The sequence below is a fragment of the Haemorhous mexicanus genome, chromosome Z (genome assembly GCF_027477595.1).
Source record: "Haemorhous mexicanus isolate bHaeMex1 chromosome Z, bHaeMex1.pri, whole genome shotgun sequence".
Lineage (NCBI taxonomy): Eukaryota > Metazoa > Chordata > Aves > Passeriformes > Fringillidae > Haemorhous > Haemorhous mexicanus.
Window position 1 is genome coordinate 77,213,782 of NC_082381.1, and position 20,448 is coordinate 77,234,229.

The window sequence follows — 20,448 nt, forward strand, 5'->3', positions numbered from 1 at the left end:
AGAAGAGGCAGATGCAAGTTACAGATGCTATAATGATGGCCATGTGAAAGGGATGTGAAAATGTGAGACATGGTCTTGAAAATTTCTGTTTAGTTTTCTTATCCTAACAATAAATCATGTCAGAAGAGACTTGTGAAACTGACTCACTCTATGTCCTATTAGTAGCAGTCTCAATCTTATAATGAGCTGCTTTCAATTTTAAATGAGGTGCAGCATCACTACCTTTGCAGATGCTGCTGTCTCAGCACTTGCTGGTGGGTTATTTACAGGGACTCAATTTTCTGCTTTTCTTAACTTTTAAAAGAAATTGCAGAAAAGCATTGTTTTACTTTACAGCAGTAAAAATTGTGGATCCTAGCCATCATGTGTATTATTTTAAAATGTTCATGTCTTCATTGCTTTGTTTCTTTTTCTGAGCTTTATTTTAATGGTGCACAGTTGCCTTTATTATTTATCCCTGTTGAAATCAGGACAACATTCCTGAAAAGTATTTTTATAGCAGTATTTTCTATTCAGAGACCCTCAATGAAACACCTAAAGGCCTGCTAGGTTTTTTTACATCAAGGAAAATAAACTTTCTAAGATAGAAAAATCCATTCAACAGAAAAAAAAAAAATAAACTTCTCATTTATATTATTCTGAAAAACGTTGGAATTTTCAGCATGTTTTTTGGTGGACCAAGATATTTCAGTCTATATTTGAATTCTATTTACGGTCATTTAGCAAAAATTGAAAAGTTGAACTTTCCTTCATGTTTTCTTTTCAGACCATGTGCTGCCTAAACAGAATGATCAGTCTAAATTATTGGAAACTGAAAGCTGGGTGTTAATTTATTTGTAAAACAACTACATCTTGTGCCTCTCACATTGCAATAAGTGGTTTGTTTTAGTTAGGGCAATACACTTAAGAAAGTGCTGCATTGTACAGGGGGTAAGGAGCACACTAAAACTGAGGTGAGGCTGTATGTTTCTTGGCAGCATCAAAGTCTATTAGATGGGTAGAAAGAATAACATAAAAAAAGAGTCAATTTATTTTGAGGCACTGGGTTGCTGTGCTGCTACAAGATGTGCAAGTGGACTGTAAACTCTTTGCAGGGACCTCTGTGAGAGGAGCAGAGCAGAAAAGGAGGAGTCGTGTTGCCCTCAGAAAGCTGGATTAGTGTGCCTGCGTGTGTTTTGGGTCTCTGGCTCCAGTGGAAGCTGTGAGCAGCAAGAGAATGAGGGAGTACTGTTACCATAAGTAGGCATGAGAGTGAGCCCATGTACGTGTATGGACTGTGTGGTTAACACAAATTTCTTGTAGCCTGTGTCTATGAAATTTAATTAGGAGAGAGACCATCTCCAGTATATTAACTAGAAGCCAGTATTTGCTGAGTACTTAATTCTCACACTTTGCCACCTTAGAAGAATGGATATGCATGTATATATGCATAAGTGAAAAAGTCCAGGGGTAACAAAGTGCAATTAAAACCGCATGTGAAGGAAATAAACTAAGGAAATACAACTCCTATGTAATTATACATGGACTGACTTGTTCTGATAATGTCCTGCTGTATTGTAGACCTTTCTCCTTTGTCAGGATTGGAAGGGGAATGGCAGCATTGAGGGCCCATTTGTGTGCAGAGGAGAGCGGAAAGTATTTGCCCTCCCCAGTAGAAGGGTAGTCATACATGATAACATGCTGTAGTATGTCTTCATGTGAAGTGTCAGATACTTATTAAGTGAGGAACTACAACCGGTCTTGAGAGCTTTTAGTCTCAATAAAGATTAGTGCAACAGGAATTTGTCAGAAAATATAGATCTGTAGTTTCAAGAATTGCCCATTTCCTTGATCAGTAAGAAAAAATCAATTTATTTCTCGTAAGTGATTCTTATTCCTTACATTCACTCTAAAAGGATATTACGTAACTGTTGTTCTTTATTCTCAATATATTATTTAATGTGAAAGCTGCATTTCAGCATTTCATCTATTTTTGTGCTCTTTGTATACGTGAAGAGAGACTTTCTTTGGACTTGGTTCATTGTACCTTAAAAATAATTTGAATACCACAGGTTTTATTGTAAACAATGAAGGATTCCAGCCCTTGGGTCATTGCCAATTTTTAAAAAAACCACACTTGGAATTGCTTCAGTAATTATCGGTGTTCTCTTATAAAACTAATTAGGCTTTTCCTGTGATGGAAAGGAGATTAAAGGTCATATAGTTCAAAATAAGTTTTTGGACATTTCCAGATAAAGGAAAATAAACTCTCATTAATAAGGTCCACTTCTTAAATGTTTGTGAATTCACAACAGTGTATGAGATGAAGAAAACTGGCAGGGACAGTATTATGCAGATAACATGACTGTTCTAAGGAACAGCAATTTTTTATTCGGCAGTCTTTGTAAAGACTGAGTGATGTGGTCTGGCCCTTGAACCTGACATTGAGTAAAGTGCAGCTGACAATGTGGGCAGTTGACATTTTCCTCTGAAAACATGCTGTTTTGAGAACTAGACAGTGGCTAACAGTATTCTCCAAAACTGAAAAGTGCTTTGAAATAATTAGATAATATTTTCTTCCAGTTACATGTCAGTAAAATGCAATAAGCACTGCAGAAGTGGAAACTTCTCTGTATGTTTTCATTGGATTCTTGGTTTATGTACTGGACAAAAAAAAAAAGGTGGGTGCATTTTTTTTTTCTATGCTTTGCACCTGTATTAAGTATTGAAAAGGCATAGTGGATAGCCACTGGAGTCACGATAAGAGGTATTTTTTAGTAATCAGACTTGGGTGCATTTGCTCACTGTGCTTGTTCCATGCTGTGTTGCAAAGCACAAGAATTCGAGGAAGTGTGTTGATCATGAGGTCACCAAATTCAAGCATATCAGGAAATGTGTGTAGCTGAATCAGATTTATTAAAGTACATCCTTCGTCTCCATACAATAATAATTTGCTAGTTGTAGTAAGTATCAAGAAAATTTTTGAATGGGTTAAAATGCAAGTGTGTAAGTGACTCTGAGATGTTTCCTTCTGCACAGCACAATAACCTAGAAGATCAAAAATTCTCTTTTGGCCAGTAGCATCCCTTAACCTTCACCCCTTTGCTTTGTTCTTTGTTCAGATGATTAGGTGTTTTCCATCTGCACCACTATGGCAGGAGAATCTGTGCTTGTTAATTTGAGCTGACTTCCTAAGGAAGCTGGGCTTATCTGATAATGTGTTGTCCCCTCACCCTTGCAGTAACCTTTGAACACATTATTCAAGTTCACTTGAGTGAGGACAAGGAGGTGAGATCTCAGCATATGGTGTTCTTACAAACTTGGAAAAACTCAGCATCTGGATGGAGAAACCCTGCTGAGGAAATGGCTGCAGAGTGAAGTCAACCTCTACTGTACTGCAGTCCAGACCTTTCTAGCGTGCCTTTTCTGATGTCTAATAAGGCCTTGGGATAATCTATAATATTGTCCTAATATGTAACAACAATAAATCATGAACAGGCTTGCAAATATCCCAAAACATATTTAGTCTATTTTTGGTAGTATTCAGCTTCACTGTGTTTCTCAGAAGAGTTTGTTTTTTGTTGTTACCATCTGGAGAGCAGTGCTGTGCTCCTAGTAGTCATTGGTGTGCTTGCCTTTAAACATGTACTTGATGACTAATTGATATGGCAAGAACTTCCAAAATCAGGAGTGAGACACCCAGTTCTCCTTTGAAAGTGTCCTCATTCTTCTGAAAAATCTCATGCTAGGAAAACTGAACAATACATGAAAAAAATTACTCTAGTAGGACTAAGAGTTTTAAAGTTAGCATACAGTTGAATTGAAAACAGGCATAAATCAATGAGAGCAAAAGGCAACGTGTCCAAAATGCATATTTTGCATGAAAAACAAGAAAAGTCACCTTGTAAGTTGCCTTTTGATTGTGGTATAAAAATATCATCAGTGTTTCTTTGCTTTTTATTGCCCTTTCAGTCCACTGCTTTGCCTGACTGCTCTACCTCTTCAGTATCACTGTGCTTTTTTCTCTCCAACTCATCAGTCCCAGCAGGGGTATTCTTCCCAGTGGTCTCTGTCTTGTTATTGTTTGGTGATGTTTTTTTGGTTTACATGAGTAACATGAAGGAGTCTTCCATTGTACTTTCCAAATCCATCTCAAAATTGTATACATTGTTCAAATATGAAGTATTTGATATCTGCTTCTGCTACATATTTTCCTTTCTATGAAAAGGCAGGTCCTGAGTTTCTCAATTTCTATTGTGCTCTCCAACATGTGCTAAATGCTTTACTAAAATCATCCTTGAGTTGTGGTGCTTGTTCATGAATTTGTCATCTCATGCCCTTGCCAGGGAAAGGTGCTTCTCATGCAGAGTGCCACCTGGAAATACCCTGCAGCTTTCCCAGTCTGCAGCTTGCTTATTTGTATTTCCATAGCGTCTAACAGTCCCGGAATCAGGAAAAAAAAAAAAAAAAAAAAAGGAAGAAGTAAAAATACTGGAATGCAGGTGCAGTTGCAAGTTGGCCTTAGAAGCTGAGATAGGTGACATACTTACTCCGTCTGGGGTGCACTTTTACCCCTGTTGGTAAAATGTCTTGCTAAAATGTTTGTGTCTGTAGGTGGTGCTTGAGACCAGGAGCTTTGAAAATGAAATGCTGAAGTGTTGATCCTTGCACTGAGCTTGCCTTCTGACTTCTCACTTCTTGCTGAGGCAGGCGGGGGGTGCCTGCAAGATTAACTGTGGTATCTCAGACATGATGCTGCTGTTTGGCAGCTAGAGGAAGCAGTGAGGAAGGAATTTTTCTTCTTATGCTTGACAGGAAAAAGACCCTAACAAAACAAATGTCTCACAGGACTGTAAGTTTGGCCTTGTGTACTCCTGCACATGTACTGTGTAATATATTAACACCCTGTCTTTGTTTTCTTTTCTACCGCTGCAGATTAGAAGACATTTGGTGCAGATAGGAAACTTAAATTATTTTATCAGCTTTCAGAAAAAGAAATAGCAGATTTTTAAATTAATTCTTCAGAAATGGGGAAAGCCAGATTCCCAAATGGGACTCAGTCTCCGTTTATAAACAAGTTTTAGTGATTCATGTCCTGCAAATCTTTTATAAAGTGGAATAGTGCCATGTTATAAAACAGAGAGGGAAAGCCTGCATCTAGATTACTAGAGATTTTTGTCTCAACTTTGGAAATTTTTTCAAGGAGGTGGAAGAATGTACTCTATTGAAAAACAGCCAAATTCCCTCTCCTGCAAATAAATCTTATTAATTTTTTTTTTTTTTTTTTATTACTCAGCTAGCTTTAAAGTCAAAGACTGAAGCCTGTGGGATCAGCTGTGCTAAAGAAAGGCAGTTCATCTTCAGTTTCTGTGTTCATTGCCTTTACTGTCAGCTGTATTGGCCATTTGCTTGGTTTCCCAGAAATGTGTATTTCTGGCATGGTTTTTCAGATAGGGGAATTTTTTTGGAAGCTTTCAGTTGGCAACAGTAGAATGCATAACTTGATATAGGCATTTTTACCTGGATGTGAGTGTGTTTTCTTTCACTTTGAAGGCTGAATTACTAATCTTCAGCAGAGACAAGTAAAATGATCTTTCTCCACTTGCTGAGCAGAGTAATTTTTCTTCTAGAAAGGCTTCATCTAGGCACATACATAGCACCTGCATTTCTGCCTGATAGTATTTGGGATGATGGCTAGTATTGCCAGAAATGCAGCCTCTTATCATTTTGTAAAATATTTTGGTGGTATGCTGTATAATAATTCCTTGAGAGCTTGTAACGCCCCATTTGGTTGTAAATTATTATGATGCCTTTAGCTGTGGAGGCAATATAAAAATTTTAACTTGAGAAAATTTATTGACAAAGAGACTTCTTCATTTGCCTTTACTACCTATATTTTTACCGATTTCATGGTTTCATCTACACTTCTTCACTTAATTTCCTAAACCTTTTGTATAAGCTGACTTTTTAACCATTTATTTTCAGGTATCTGCTTCTGGAGCAGAATTATATATATAAAAACTTTGGCAACTAATCCTCAATTCATAGACATTTAAAAAAAATGTATCTGGAGGCTTGTGACTGTCAGATCAGGCTGCAGGCAGAAAGCAGGCTGGAAAGATTATTGATTTTTTTTTTTCTTTAGCTGTTTTGTTTGTTTGTTTTCAAAGTGGTTTCTAAGCACTTGACAATGAAATATATTCAGAGACCAGAAAACTCAAAAGTACAACAAAGCTTTGAAGAACTTCTGTGCTTAGAGAACTGGTCTGTTACAACTGACTGAGAAAATACTTTTTTTTTTAAGAGAATTGAGCATTTGGTCAGCTATGCTTAAAAAAAAAAAAGATACACAGAGCCAGTTAAGCCAAGAAATAAGTAATAACAAATACAGTCAGAAAGAGCCATACCAGTTATTTTCTGCTTTCCCCTTTAAGAGGTTAAGTCTAAAGAGGCTGGTGATATCTTAGCTGCCCTCATTACTCTGTCACAGAACCTTCTACCTTTTTTACAGCTGACAAGGTTTTGAAGCAAATCTGTCTGTACATATTTTCCCATTATTGTCTTGGAGTACTTTTCCCTTTCTGATCTATCTGATCATTACAGATAGATACAGTGCATAGATGCACCAACTGCATCAAAATGTCTTTTAAAAGTCATTTAAAAGTCCATGATGACTATTGACCTCTTTTAAATACTGGCCACCAACTGATGGCTTCAATGGTTAAGAATCTGAATCTAACTGTTCTTTTGCTACCTTGTCTGTTTAAAAAGAAATTCAGAATTTCTTTTTTCTGAGCACAGGTGCAAGGGTAGCATGACATAAAGCCCTGGGCAGAAGTCAGGGCATTTCCATGTGCGGTACCTTCCAACACTTATTATGGAATACTGCTTGTAGTAGCTGCTCTTAAAGAAGGGCAGTTTACACTGAAGCCTGTCATTCATGTCTGCTGTTGTTACGGCAGGAATTTACATGTGAATACTTTCTGTATGCACCCACAATTTTTCTAGCATAGATTTATGGGAGGCTCTTTCCATATTTTAAAATTTCAAAAGTGAAAGACCTTTTCAGGCAAAGAATTTAAGGTGAATTTGCTGTGCAAACACACTCACGCTCAGTCAGGAGGTTTGCAATCTGTTTGAGGATGAGATTGGAGTCTGAAGTACTAAATAAACAGCTACGTGGCAGCTTTGTACAGTGTCTGAGGCTGGATCACACACTGATATTGAGTCAACAAGGTCTGAATGTAGGAGAAAGCAAATATGTCATGGGCTGTGTAAACACATAGGTTTGCCTTAGGAAAGTTCCTTCATTGTTCTTGATAATGCTCAGGCCTCAGGACAGAGATGTTTCAAAACTGTAGATATAGCAGCTTTAGTTCACGGAGAAATGTTTATTCCAGGAATGATTAGAAATCTAAAAACTGAGACTGGGAAATGGTGAAAAAAATTGGAGTTTTTAAGGGAGGCGCTATTGGAGATCTGATATCAGTCATCTTCTATGTAAGAGGTTGCTGCAGGGCAGAGGATAAACTGTTCTTTGTCTGCTGGAGATAGGACAAAGTAATGTGCTTAAAATGGACCAAGAGATAGTTATGGAGCGCATTTGGAATGCTGATGATAGTGCCAGTGAAGTGACATGAATATATTGCCCAAAGAATTGATATTTTTATGGGATGTGTTATTTTTTAAGATGGACATCTGTTAAAAATGGTTTAATTCCAGTAGCTTTTTCTGGTGGAGACAATGGACTTAACACCCTTCATACTGTTTTTAAAAACAAGGCCTTGTTACTAAATATGCCTTTACACTACAACTGCTCTGATTGCACTCCAGGCAACTATGGTCAAGGTTTTACCTTCTTCTGACAATATCGGGCTTTCTTGTCCTAAATAAATATCCCTGATTCTAAGAGTACCTCTGTCTAGAAGATAATATGCTTTTCATATCTTTCAGGGTAAGGAAAAACATCCATGCCTTGTTTGAGTTAGTCTTGAACTGATGGAAGGCAGCTTTCATCTAAAGAAAGTAAACTTCCTATTTTTAAAGTACTTCAGTTATTTTGTAACTTTTTAATTAAAACAAGCCTATAAATGGGAATCTTTTCTCCTGACTAATGGCATTTAATTATGTGACATGTGGCTTCTAATTGCCAACTTTTCAGCAAGTTATAAATTGTGAATAAGAACATAAGAGCTAGGGAGTTTATTTTTGTTACAAAAGATCATGGTTTACAAAACTCTCATCATACCCTGGATGAGAACATAGGTTCACTTCTGTGCCTGACTCTGAAACTGAAATTAAAACTGTGCTTGAGTTAGGAAAACTTGGTATGACTCAGATTTCTTGTAATGCACTGCTATGATGTTACTCTTGAAACTTCTGCAGGAGGAGGACAACTCAGTGAGCTACGTGTTGAAAGAGGTGCAAAAAACCAAATTTCCATAAAATACACACACACATGTAGTTGCTGAATCTGCCTCATAAACCTGACAAGACTAAGCGGGTTTTGCGTGTATCTACACAGGTAATGTGTTTAGAGACTTGGGATTAATATGAAAGTCTTGAGAATTAATTAACATCACTGCTCAGTTCTCTCTCCTTCAAGTGGCATCAGTGCCTTTTAATGTTTCCTCAACTTTACCAGCTGATAGACTGTCAATTTATTGTGCCATAGAGCTTGAAATTTTGGGTTTGGACTTTTCTGCAAACTGGAAATAACCTTTAAAGAAGTCCTCAGAAACAGATAAAATTTACATATACTTCATAGACTGAAATAGAAATCGGTCATTTTATTCACGTTACTCCCAGGCCTGTCTCAGTGGTCGGAACACTTTTTACAAAGTTAGAGGTTTGTGAGCAATGTTGAAACCTGGAGAGAACATTCCATGTTTTCATTAATAACATGGAGAAATACAATATGAATACCCTGAGATATACCAGAATGCAGAGGGCGAATTTGGCACAGAGATTGATATATTTTATGTGCTGGTTGGTTCTTGATTCATCTTTTCCTGGATTTGTCAACCTCTGCTCCTGATTTGGCTTTTAACAAGCTGCACGGCATGGATATTACAAATTAGAAATATATGAAAAATATTCTCTGGGGGCAGGGTATCTTAAATTATTATGTGTTTTGTGAGGTTTTCAAGAGATTTGAGAACAGGCTGAAATTAAAATAATTACTAAAATAATTACTTTATGGGTGCCCCTACATATGTAACAGTGGTCTTGACTATAGCATTTCTCTCGTCTCTTGTGCTGCCTGGACTTTTCCTTCAACCTAGTTATTGCAGACCAAGAGAAAGAAGAGAAATGGCCTCTTGTGAGCACCTCTGGATTATTTGGCATAGTGCTGTTGTGTTTCTCCTCACACTGTGCAGATTGGTAATGGACAGGAGAGCATTTCATGCATTTTCAGCTGTACCCTAAGGGAAGATTCCTTAAAAAAACCAACCAAAAAAAAAGCCAAGCCCATAAAAATACAGGGCATGAGGGAGCACAGACCTGGTGGGGCAGGGAACTTCAGTGTAAAGAGGTTTGTTTTAAAATTACAGAGACTTTTAGACAGATTTTGTTATTCTGATGGTGTTCTTCTGGCTTTGGAAGATATTTCTGAGTCAAGGTCAGGAGCCTTTCAAAATAGGATCCTGGATAAAATGGGAACAAAGCTGCTCTGTAGGACAGGTAGACTTGATCATATTCTAACATGAAAATGACCCAGCTCCTGCTGTTAGTTGCTGAGAAGACCTCTGGCTACATTGTCTCTGGAAGGGTGCTTATGTCTTCACAGATTTCAGGTAGCGGGGAAACCATGCAACAGGTATTGACTCAGCTTTTAGATAGGTTTTCCTGCAGTTTTTCCCTTTTGAGAGCAAAATCTGACAGTGGTTGATGTGTGGGTGGAACAGAGTTCAGTAGGGTCCTGCTGAACATCTGACCTTCTCTTTTTAAAACAAAAAACTTGTTAAATCCTCAATGAACACACTAAACATAATATTCCAGATAAGTTTTTACTCTAAGGTCAATAGTTACAGCAAGAAATATTTTTTGATAAAGAAATGGCTCACTTTTTTTCCTCCATTATTTTTCCTCCAGGGATTATTAGTTAACACTGGATCACTGGATTGAACCAGTGATCCTGGATGATCAGATCTGGTTCTGCAGTGTCTCAGGGATCCCATAGCTTTGAATCACAGCTTTTTGAAAACTGAGCAGAGGAAAGAAGAAAACAAAAAACGGAGCAGAGGAAAAAAGAAAGCTTCTTTCAAGAAGAAGCTTTTTGAAAATTGAGCAGAGGAAGGAAGAAAACAGATGGTGTGTTTGGTCTTAAGTGCATAAATTAATCAGAGGACATTTCCATTCATGGTATACAATATCCTTTGTAGATAGGGCATTTCATCTAAGATGAAGAGGCTTATCCTAGGAGAATACTCTGCCATGTACTTAGTAACTGTAGAGTTTTATATGTCTATGATTCTTGAGGAAATGTCTTAGAGAAAATGCATGAATCTAGGAGTTGTAACAGAGAAGAGGTTTGTTTGCCAGATGAAGGAAAAGGAATTGCTATGCCTGGGAACATTACTGAGGAAGAAGAGTATATGGAACAAAAAGTGGCATTTGTGGCATACCAGGTCAGAATTTAAAACTTTGGTCTTTTTTATGTTTTATTTCTGTATTTAATTTTAGAACTGACCAGCTTGTTGGAAGATGACGTTTACTCCTGATTAAAGCTGCTATTCTTAAAACAAACAGTAGAAGAATGTGGAAGAACTCTAGCCTCCGCTGCCTTTTAGCACTAGCTGTTTTATGCTTAAGAAGCTTAATATATAGCCAAGAGATAGGTAAGTTTATTGCAATGTAATTCACTAACTCCTTTCTTTCAGTAGCTGCTGTACCTTGTAATTGCATTGCTTTCCTACTATATGTATGTTCAAAACCCATCATCTCTGTGGCCCCACACCATCCCAGGGATGGAGGCAGTGCCAGGCCTGGTCTCTGCTTTCCACCCAGCAGCCTCTTGGAAACCAGTGCAAAACTGGGTGTTAAATTCTTCATAGTACCACTGATAGTCTGCATATGCATTGGTGTAAAAGTCTGCATTGAAACCTTTTTGCTGTATATGTTAACTCTCTTCAACCATTTCACACGTTATCATTAACTGTCTTTCTGTCATTAATTGCCCTCCATGTATGACATGGAGGAAAGCAAAAAACTCATTATGTTAAAATCAAAGCTTGTGGTTTTGCCATTGGCCCAAAGCCTGCTTATTAGTCTAGGCAAGGAACGGGTATTGTGGAAAGAGGCAGCTGCCTCTGTTATACACGTGAGTATAAATCCAGATCTCAGGTACCTTTTAAAGTCTCTGAGTCTGTGGCTGTCTAATCAGGCACACAAATCATTCAACAGTTTTAAAATACTTGCCAGACATGCAAGCAATAAAAATTTAAGAAGAATGCCTACAGATGTGAAATATAGCAGTTGTTTAACAGTTGCTAATTTTTGACCTGCAGTTTTTTACTACATATTTGATGTTTTTTCAGGCTCTCCAGGGGACCCCCAGAATCTGAAATGTGTAACGCACAATTTACATAAAATGCTCTGTACTTGGGATGTCTCTTCTAGAGGAAGACATGGACAAACTGACTTTTGCTACACTACCAAGTAAGTTCCTCTGAATACCTGGTTAAAAAATACCAAATTGTGATGAAGGTACAGTTTTTCCTCAGTCACTGCCCATGGAAATTGTGATGCTGTTGTTTCCCAACATCTCCCCACCAGTTTTCCTTGGGTGGTGCTTCCCCTAGGCCCTGTTAACTCAGGCAATGGCAGGGTTTCTGGCAAGGCTGTTCAATGCTAATAATTTGTCTGCCAAAATCTTCTTGCTGTTTTCAAAGGACTGGAAGATGCTCTTATTTACTCAGACTTCTCTGTGCATCTGCCTGTTCCTTGCTTAGAGTTTTCATGAGGGATATCATCAAAACAGGTTCAGTCCAAAAGGAAATGAGAGTTGGAAGCAGTGAATCCTGATGTTGTGGGCCAAAGCAGTAGAATATATGACACAAGTGTTGAGATTCACCCGGATTTTATGTGAAAAAACATGAACAATCTCTCAGTGACTGCCTTAGAACCTTTATAAATTTTAAGCTGTATTGGAAGAAACATAAAAATTATTTTACAAAATTGAAACAGCTTTTCTGAAGTGACTGTAAGTTGAGAATTTTTAGAAAAGTTTATAAAAATTTAAATCTTCTGTGTGTTTTTTCACTAATGAGAACTACATGTTCAATTCCCCATGCTTTGGGTCTGCCAAATACCTATCATGTGCTAGGGATGAGTTCAAATCCATTCTGCATCTCGATCCTGCCCCCAGTCCAGATATTTGTACTGTCTTTTTTTTTTTTTTTTTTTTTTTTTTTTTTCCTGTAAATTCTGCAGGCAGCCCAGACTTTTCCTTGGGGTCCCAGGGCTTGGCTGCACATAGTCCACCTACATGCTTGATTTTCTGTGTCTCATTATTCCGGCTGCATTGCCAGCTATCATTTCTATTTAAAAAAACACCATATATATGACTCTGTGGCCAGAGTTCAGAAGTGCAGAGTTCATGAGGTACTGCCCTCTGAACAGGAACAATCATGTAGTTGCTGCTGTTTCTCCTTAGTAAAGCAGGACAGGCTGGGGTCCCTGAAGCAGAAAGTCTGAGATGAGCTTGGTGCAGACATCCCTGAGGGAAAGAGGTTCTGTTTTTCAGTTGCCCAGACATCCTCTAATAATATCTCAGTACTGAAGAGGAACAACCTTTCTGAGCACTCAAGTCTCAGCTGGCCTTTGCTAGCCCAGAATCTTGTGTGAATCTTTAGAGTTCAACCCAAGCTCTTGACTCCAGCTGATGGGAGCTCCAGGGTCCTGTTCCAGTTCGTAAGTGAGTAACAGTCCCTCAGCAGGAAGTCTGGCATTGTTCTCTCTGCTTTCCTTCCTGCCGTCATTCCCCCAAGAGGAAGGTCTGGATTTTTCCAAACTTTCTGCCTTTCTAGTTGCATTTCAATAATAATGAGCGAAGGGACTTGACCCATCCATTATTGTTTCCTGTATATATCTACATCTTCAAGACAAAAGCCAGATCACATTGTGCTGAGCGCTGGAAAACATTAAGCACAGGCTACATTTTCACCTGGGATCTTAGAAATTCTCTGCCCTGCTCTCTGCTCTTTCCCTGTGAGCTGAGCAGCAGAAGGGAGCTAAAACATTTTTTCTGAGATGTGGACATGGGTGGTAATTCTTCTCTTTCAACCCATGTGAGGGCACATGGGTTGAAAAGAAATGGAGGGAGAGTGAGTCAGGAAACACAAAGGAAGGGGACGATGCTATTAGGTTTGGTTTGGGGTTTTTTGTTTTTCTTATTTTGAAATGTTGATTCATGGTGACTAGTTTTCAGAAACATATCTTTTGTTGGCCTCAAGTTTAATTAGATACTAAGAATTTTTTTTTTTTTTTCTCCACAAAAAGCGTTGTGAAAACAAGCATTGGAACAGAGTGCTCAAGTAATTGGTGCAAGTGGTAAAAAGCATGTTGATATGGTACTTAAGAACATGTTTGAATGGTGAACATGGTGCTTGTGCTAGGTTAGCAGTTGCATTTGATGACCTTAAAGGTTTTTGCAACCTTAGTGATTCTATGATTCTATAATTTTGGTTAAAAAGCAAGGTCTTCACTTTGAAGTGTTCTCTTAACAACTAGTTGGTTGCATTATGCAGCCACTGCACAACCTACCACTATGATAAAAGTGACTTGAAAGATGAGGGAATGCCTGATATTAACCAAAGCCCAAGAAAGTCCTTCACAAACTCAATATGGAGTTTTCTGTTTATTACAGAGAATTTATGTTTTATTAGTTTGCAAGAGTAGGAATTAACTTGCCTTAGCTTCCTATCAGCTGAAATAACTGCTTAATCCTGTCTTTTTAGTGACCTTACCCCTCAAGTGTGTTTTAAAACTAAGGAGAGAAGGGTTGAGATTCCAATCCCAGAGAGCTCCATTACAGTGACAATCAAAAGCTCTGGAACTGCTTTTGCTACCAGAGAATTTGTAATTCACCAGAAAGATATCTGTAAGTATCAGGTCATATGTGTGCACCTAAGGCCTTTATGCTATGTTTAACAACTTTTCAGATGTGTATGCTTGCAGGTTTCTTTTGCAGCGTTCCTGTATGTAGAATGTTGATATGCTGATTCCATGAAAAGCTTCCATATATTTTTATAGATTGTTTTCTCTAACCCTTCAAGAGAAAGAATACTCCTCTTACCCATAGTTCATAGCAGAAAAAATCAAGGGCAGAATGTGAGGAGAAAAACAAAATACAACAATGTTATATCCCTCACTCTTTTCCCTTTTTAATCCTAGTTATAAGTTAGGAAGCATTTGTAAACAAATTCCTAAACTACATACATAAGTAAATTAGACTTTTTCCTGCTTCCTTCCAGGTAAAGAAGGAAGTTGTAAACAGAAAATGGCAGTGACTCAATCTGACATGCTTGGTCTAGTTTTTGCCTTTGGTTTGCCTCCTTACTTCTCCAGTGTAGTCAAATTCTAATGTCAGTAACACTTCTTATCCATGGTTCTGTTTCCAGTCAAGAGCAGCTCAAGAACTTATACAAAATGCAATTCAAAAATATTTGGTCAGCATGATACGTCTCTCAGTTCATCACAGGTTATCATGGGCAGTGTATTGATTGTGCTGAAAACTTTGCAGACTCTCAGATCCTTGATCAGGACTGAAGCTGGATGTATCACACGTGTTTTTAAAATACTTTGGCTTGCACCAGACCCAATGAACTGCTATAACCCTTGTATTGCCAAGGTTCTTCCCTGTTTCTCAACCTGTTGCTTCACCACAACACATTTCTAGAAGAGATGCTTCTGTTAAATCTCCCTGTCCTGTCCCCATCAGGATCTCATGCCTTTAATACTTCTTGTAGCTTAAAATCACTTTCCCTGTGATCTTCAGAACCTCATGTGACCCTCTTCTATCCTGTGCTTCTGGTCTCCTTCCTTGCCATTCTCCCTTTTGTTGCAAGTCCCCACTTCCTTGCTGGTCTCCAAAATATACTTCTTCTTCTTCTGAGGATTTTTTTTCCACCATTATCCCTAAAAGTATTCTCATGCACACTTCAAACACTGCCACCATATTTCCTTTATCACTGTGGTATTGAAAGAAGATTGGGAAAGATGGGATATCTTCCCTACTATGCAGTGTTAAGAGTCATATTCACAATCAGTTACTCGCCCATCTATATGCTGAGGTATTAAAGAAAATGCTACCTGATGATTCATCAGCACCTGTGCTTTCCTGAGAACTCTCAGGCTCAAGTAGCCACAGAGCCTTGTTCTAATTACAGAGGTTGATTTACATGTTTGTATGGCTGCTAGCCAGTTCAGAGCACAGGGATGGGGCTGTAGACTTGTAGGGCTGGTGCTGCTGACTAATGACCTGAATGTGGGTTTTTTTTTTCTCCCCCTGCCTCTTTTTAAGCCTTTGTTCCTGTCACTCCACACATTCTTAGTTTAATGCCTGACTTTCCAACTTCCACGTTAAATCTGAAGTGGAGTGATAATGGATCGGTCTTCCCATATGGACTGGATGCCCTTTGGCAGATTCAGATACTTCGCAAAGAAGCTATGGAAGTAGTCAAACAAGTAAGTCCCTTTCCTCTTTTATGAAAAATATATGTACAATTTTTGCCTTTTGTAATGTTCTGAGAGGTCACTTGAACAAAACTGGGAATGATGAAGATAGTAGAGCTTTGCAGGACCTGAATGTAATTATGCTTCTGGCAGGTAACTTCTTGTTAAATTTCACAGTTATGGGAGCACTGGCTACTGTACTGTTGGTACTTAATCACACCAATTTTTTTTTTTTTTTCTGGTACAGGGACTTTGGAATTAGAACTTATTTATGAATTTGACAGATACTTTACACCATTGTCTCTGTATTTCCAACAGTGTCTCCAGTCTTGGTTGTCTCTGAATGCTCAGCTTGCTTTCTTCTTTTTTTGTAACCAGAGTTCTTCCAGGCCAGCTTGTGGCTCTGTGCTATAAATTTTAATAATGGACAAAAGATGAAATGTGCAGCCTGGGACTAATATTAGAAGAGTTTTGTTTTAGAGAAGTTGGAACATTTTGCTGCCTATGAGATTCCCAGAGTGAAGTATACCTCTTTAAATGCTTGGGAATCTTCCTGCTCTTCCTCAAATGTCTGCCCTGTGGTATTTCTGGCTGACAGTCTACCTAGCTGTTGGGCTGTTTAGCAAGTTAGACTTGCGTCCAGGTAAATTCATAAAAGTTAGGTAGAACACTCCAATAAGCAAAGAGGATTTTATGATTTACTTCACCTAATTTGCCATTCTGTTGGCACTTTGGAGATTATATGTCATTATTAACAGGTGTTCATAAGCTCTGTCTTGGTTGATTTCTTGGTGCAAAACCTTTTGCAGGTTAGTTACTACTCAAAACTGACTCATGAAGATGTCATTCTTTCTTGGAACTGGACATCAGATATGCCTTTGGAGTGCACATCACACTATGTGAAGATTCGCTGTTACATTAATGCAACACAGTTCGTTGGCCCCAAGGATTGGAGTGACTGGAGCCCAGCAGAAGTGATCCCTGGTATGTTTGTTCCCTTGCAACCACAAGGACTTTTATTTCTTTATAAGAATTAAACCAAGGTTGGAGGAGGAGCATTAGGTGGTGATGGGCTGCTGCCTTTGAGACTGTTTTGATTAGAGAAATAACGCAATCACTAGTTAATGAAACCTAGCAAATATTTATTTCTATGCATTGGAGTGCTCCTCAGTCACATTTTAGCTGATCATCACTGTGTTTATAGCAAATTGTTCATGTGAGGTTTCTTTTTTTTTTGTCTTTTGTTTTTTGTTTTTTGTTTTTCTTCCTTCTCTGCTAGGAAAAGATACTGAGCCTGGTGGAAGTGGAGTGTTTCCTCTGGACCCTGTGGTGGCAGTAGGTTCAGATTTGATGTTTTGTTGTGTCCATGAAGAAGATCAACACATAACGAATATTACTTATGGATCAAAATCCTATACAATGATGCAACTGAGCCGCCGAAGCCATGCCATCAGAGTGCTAAATGCCAGTGTTTCAAATACCAGCGGAACAAATGTAGTGTGCAGACTTGAAAATGGGTTGGAAGGAAGTGTCGTGTTTGTAGGATGTATGTATCATGATTACTTACCTTTGGAAAATCAAAATTGTTTTGAGACTCTTATGGTTCTGCTAGGAAAAAAATACTGTTGTGGTTTTTTTCCGTCCTGGGGAAAAAAGTTTTGAAGTTTTGTTTTGAAGTTGAACTGGGGATTGTACTTGTTTGATTTCCCTGTGGAAAGGTTGGCTCATGGAGGAGACACCAAGTATGAAAGGATGAGAAGGTACCCATGTAAGCCCTCTTTAGAACCTGCCCTAGTTCTTTTCTCATTGGTCTCTTGTTCTAAGGTACTTTTTCATGATCTGGAATGCCAAGCATTTTATTGCCATATGAATATTCGACCCCTGTCTCTACCAATCCCTATCAGTTTAGGTTTAGGTCTGTTATAGTATAGTCCATGACTAGGTGAGAGTAAGAACAAACTGTTAGTGCTAACATTCATTTACCAATCAGGCAAGTGAAGACAACAGTTAAACTTGCAGCAACAATAGATGCTCATCCAGGGCAGAAGCTCCTTGGGAGCTAGTTACAGCAAAAGAAACTAAGCAGTATTTCCTGGTCATTCTTCTAAAACATCCTTTTAGTGTTTTCTTTAAAGATACTGACTCACTGTGTATCTTCTCTGTGTAGCCATGCAAGGCTCAGACATATATTCAGAAACAGATACCTGTTAAAACAAACGACTTAGTGTACCTGATTCTTCTTCCCCCTTGGTCACTTTAAAGCTTTTTATGTTTTTTCCTCCCACGGAATTTGAGAGTTATCATCTTCCAATAGCTTCTCATTAGAATCTCATTCCCTATTACAAATGCCTGCCTTTGAACTTAAGGTCTTTGGGTTAAGGAAAAGGATAGGGGAAAACGGAATCATGTTGAAAATGTGTTCCAATCTCCAGCCTGTGCATCCTATCATTGACTTGGTCTGTTAAGGGTTCACTAGGAAATGCAAAACAGAATTCAGCTTTTTATTACTTCTCAGTGATATACCATTTTTACGCTATTTGTGTGAATTTACTTTTGTGGGAATATCTTCCAGGTATAGATCAAGAATGAAAGCTGCGACAATCCCATAGGATTTCCTTAACTTTTTTTTTTTTAGTTGGAATACCAAGTCTTTTTCTTATCAGTGTTTCTTTTTGTAGTACCTGCTTAGTGGGGAGAGGTCTTGTTATGGTCCTCTTGCGGGTGAGGGGAAGAAAAGGTGAAGGAAGTAAATAATGTATACACAATGTTTTGGTTAAGCCAAGGTCTAGCAAAGCAGGTGTTCTTTTCTGGCTCACTGCTCATAATCTGAGCTAAGTCTGCCACTGTTGCCTTATGTGTTAACTCCCCTTCTCTAGGGCACAGAGAAGGGGATAGATCTCTATGTGGATATTGTTGCTCTACCTTTGGCATACACTTTTCCAGTTTCATACATCTCAAGTGTACAAGACCTGAAATAAGTGCTCTGCCTTGTCTCACATTTTCATGGTTACCCTCTCTGTTGGGAGTACTGCCCATCTTTTCCAACAAGGCACTCAATGCTGCTCTAGTATGGACACAGAGAACAAGACTTAAAAGGAAAAGATGGACACTTCCAAAGCTGTGGTGAAGAGGATGAGCCATTCAGATCTTGCTTTAATTTTCAAATTCAGTTTGGAATTCATGCTAAAGGGACTTATTTTCTTGACACGACTTGTTTGGAGAATTCAAAGCGGTGGTGGGGCTGGCGTGTTAGAAAATGTGACGCACAGCCAACAGCATTCCTGCATTGCTCAGCGGCTGAACTGATGCTCAGAATTTCAGAAAACTCTTGGCAGAGTTTCAGTGAAACACTTCCAGGTCAGAGCCTGGAGCTTGTGAACATGTTTGCATGAGATTTGCCAGATTACCCACCCACTTAGAATTCTAGAGTCAAGTGTTAGTCAGATGGGGCTGATAATTATCCATCTATTTTACTGTCATTTTTTTAAAGCATATTACTTCTGTGTTTGGGGTGTAGCTATTGCCATGTGTTTTTGAAGCATGCAATCTAGACCCAGCAAAACAAAAGAGCAATGCTTTCAGGAAGCCAGTAACCCAAATGTCACACTAGGATGGCAAAATGTCAGCTAATTGTTTTGGTTTCCTTTCATGCTACAGATGCTCCTGATATTCCCCAAAACCTCAGCTGTGAAACACCCAACTTTTTGATAATAAAATGCACCTGGAAACCAGGGAGGCCCAGTGGACTTTATGGAGAACGAAGAACAAAGTACAGTTTATTTGAAAGGTAAAATTAATCAGCACTACAAGGAGTAAAAGGATACAACTGGAATACCTCCATTGCTGCCTGGGACTTACTGCACCATACTTATTTAAATGTGATTGCTTAGAGCCTAAAATACTTTCCAAGAGATTCGGCAAGCTGTACCTAAACTAAATTTGGAAAACCCGGGTCTAGCCGTGCAAAATTCCAATGGGAATTAAGGATAACTTTCCCTAAGGTTTATACCATTATGAACCCACAATCAGATAAAGGGCTTAGTGTATTAGGCTGCTACCAACACGTAGAACAAGACCAGTATGAAAATACAGGGAGATAGTAGGAGGCAATCACTAATTTTTAATTTTTTTATTTGAAACCTGGGTCAGATCATTTCAGACATTTGCTGAGCTTCTGCTAAGCAGGATGACAGAAGTTCACTGAGAAATAATTTTAAGACAGGTCGTGGGGCATTTCCCAAATGCCACTGGGGAAAATAGCAGTTAGCCTCCTGCCATTACGAATTAGACTAAGCAGAGTAAATGTTAAAACATTGAAAAGGACAAACTGGTTGTTGTGAAATCATAACACTGGTTTCACCCACGGGAAGCAGTCAACTAGTGTCCTACTACATAGTCTTTGAGGCCAAGCCATGCAAAGCCTTAAAAAAGAAGAAATATTGGAATAGTATTTGCAAAGTGCAACCACTTCCTTGGTGGTTGTGATTAGAAGTTAGTGAGGAGTTAGCAAAACTCCCATGGCGAGAGGAGGCTCTTGTGTCATTCCAAAAGAGCAGTCAGGGAAAGAAGCCAGGACAGGCCTGAGTCACACAAAATGATGAGAAATGGAGTCTCATGGTGGCTTAGAAGTACCCTGGAGGCAGTGAGGTTTGAGTTACAGTCGGAGATGTCATCTAGAGTGCCAGTGCTAAAAAAGCCACTGGGCAGGGTGCAAAGGTGTGGACAAAACAGGGCAGATACTCACAGGAAAGGAGCTGCAGTCATTGACTGCCCATATTCATCTTATAAGTA

General features: G+C 38.6%; 1 protein-coding gene across 4 annotated transcripts in view; it reads left to right on the top strand.

Moving 5' to 3' along the window:
- Positions 1-20,448, top strand: part of LIFR (LIF receptor subunit alpha) — an 87,055-nt gene that overhangs the window by 43,085 nt on the left and 23,522 nt on the right. For 3 of the 4 annotated variants that reach the window (XM_059836759.1, XM_059836758.1, XM_059836756.1), the window contains 7 exons: positions 10,666-10,820; positions 11,520-11,640; positions 13,941-14,083; positions 15,506-15,669; positions 16,467-16,641; positions 16,937-17,203; positions 19,315-19,444. In XM_059836759.1, the coding sequence (XP_059692742.1) occupies positions 10,739-10,820; positions 11,520-11,640; positions 13,941-14,083; positions 15,506-15,669; positions 16,467-16,641; positions 16,937-17,203; positions 19,315-19,444 (1,082 nt within the window). In that variant the 5' untranslated portion in view covers positions 10,666-10,738. Of the gene's footprint in view, positions 1-2,562; positions 2,661-10,665; positions 10,821-11,519; positions 11,641-13,940; positions 14,084-15,505; positions 15,670-16,466; positions 16,642-16,936; positions 17,204-19,314; positions 19,445-20,448 lie in introns of all 4 variants that reach the window. The other variant, XM_059836757.1, reaches the window with a different exon arrangement.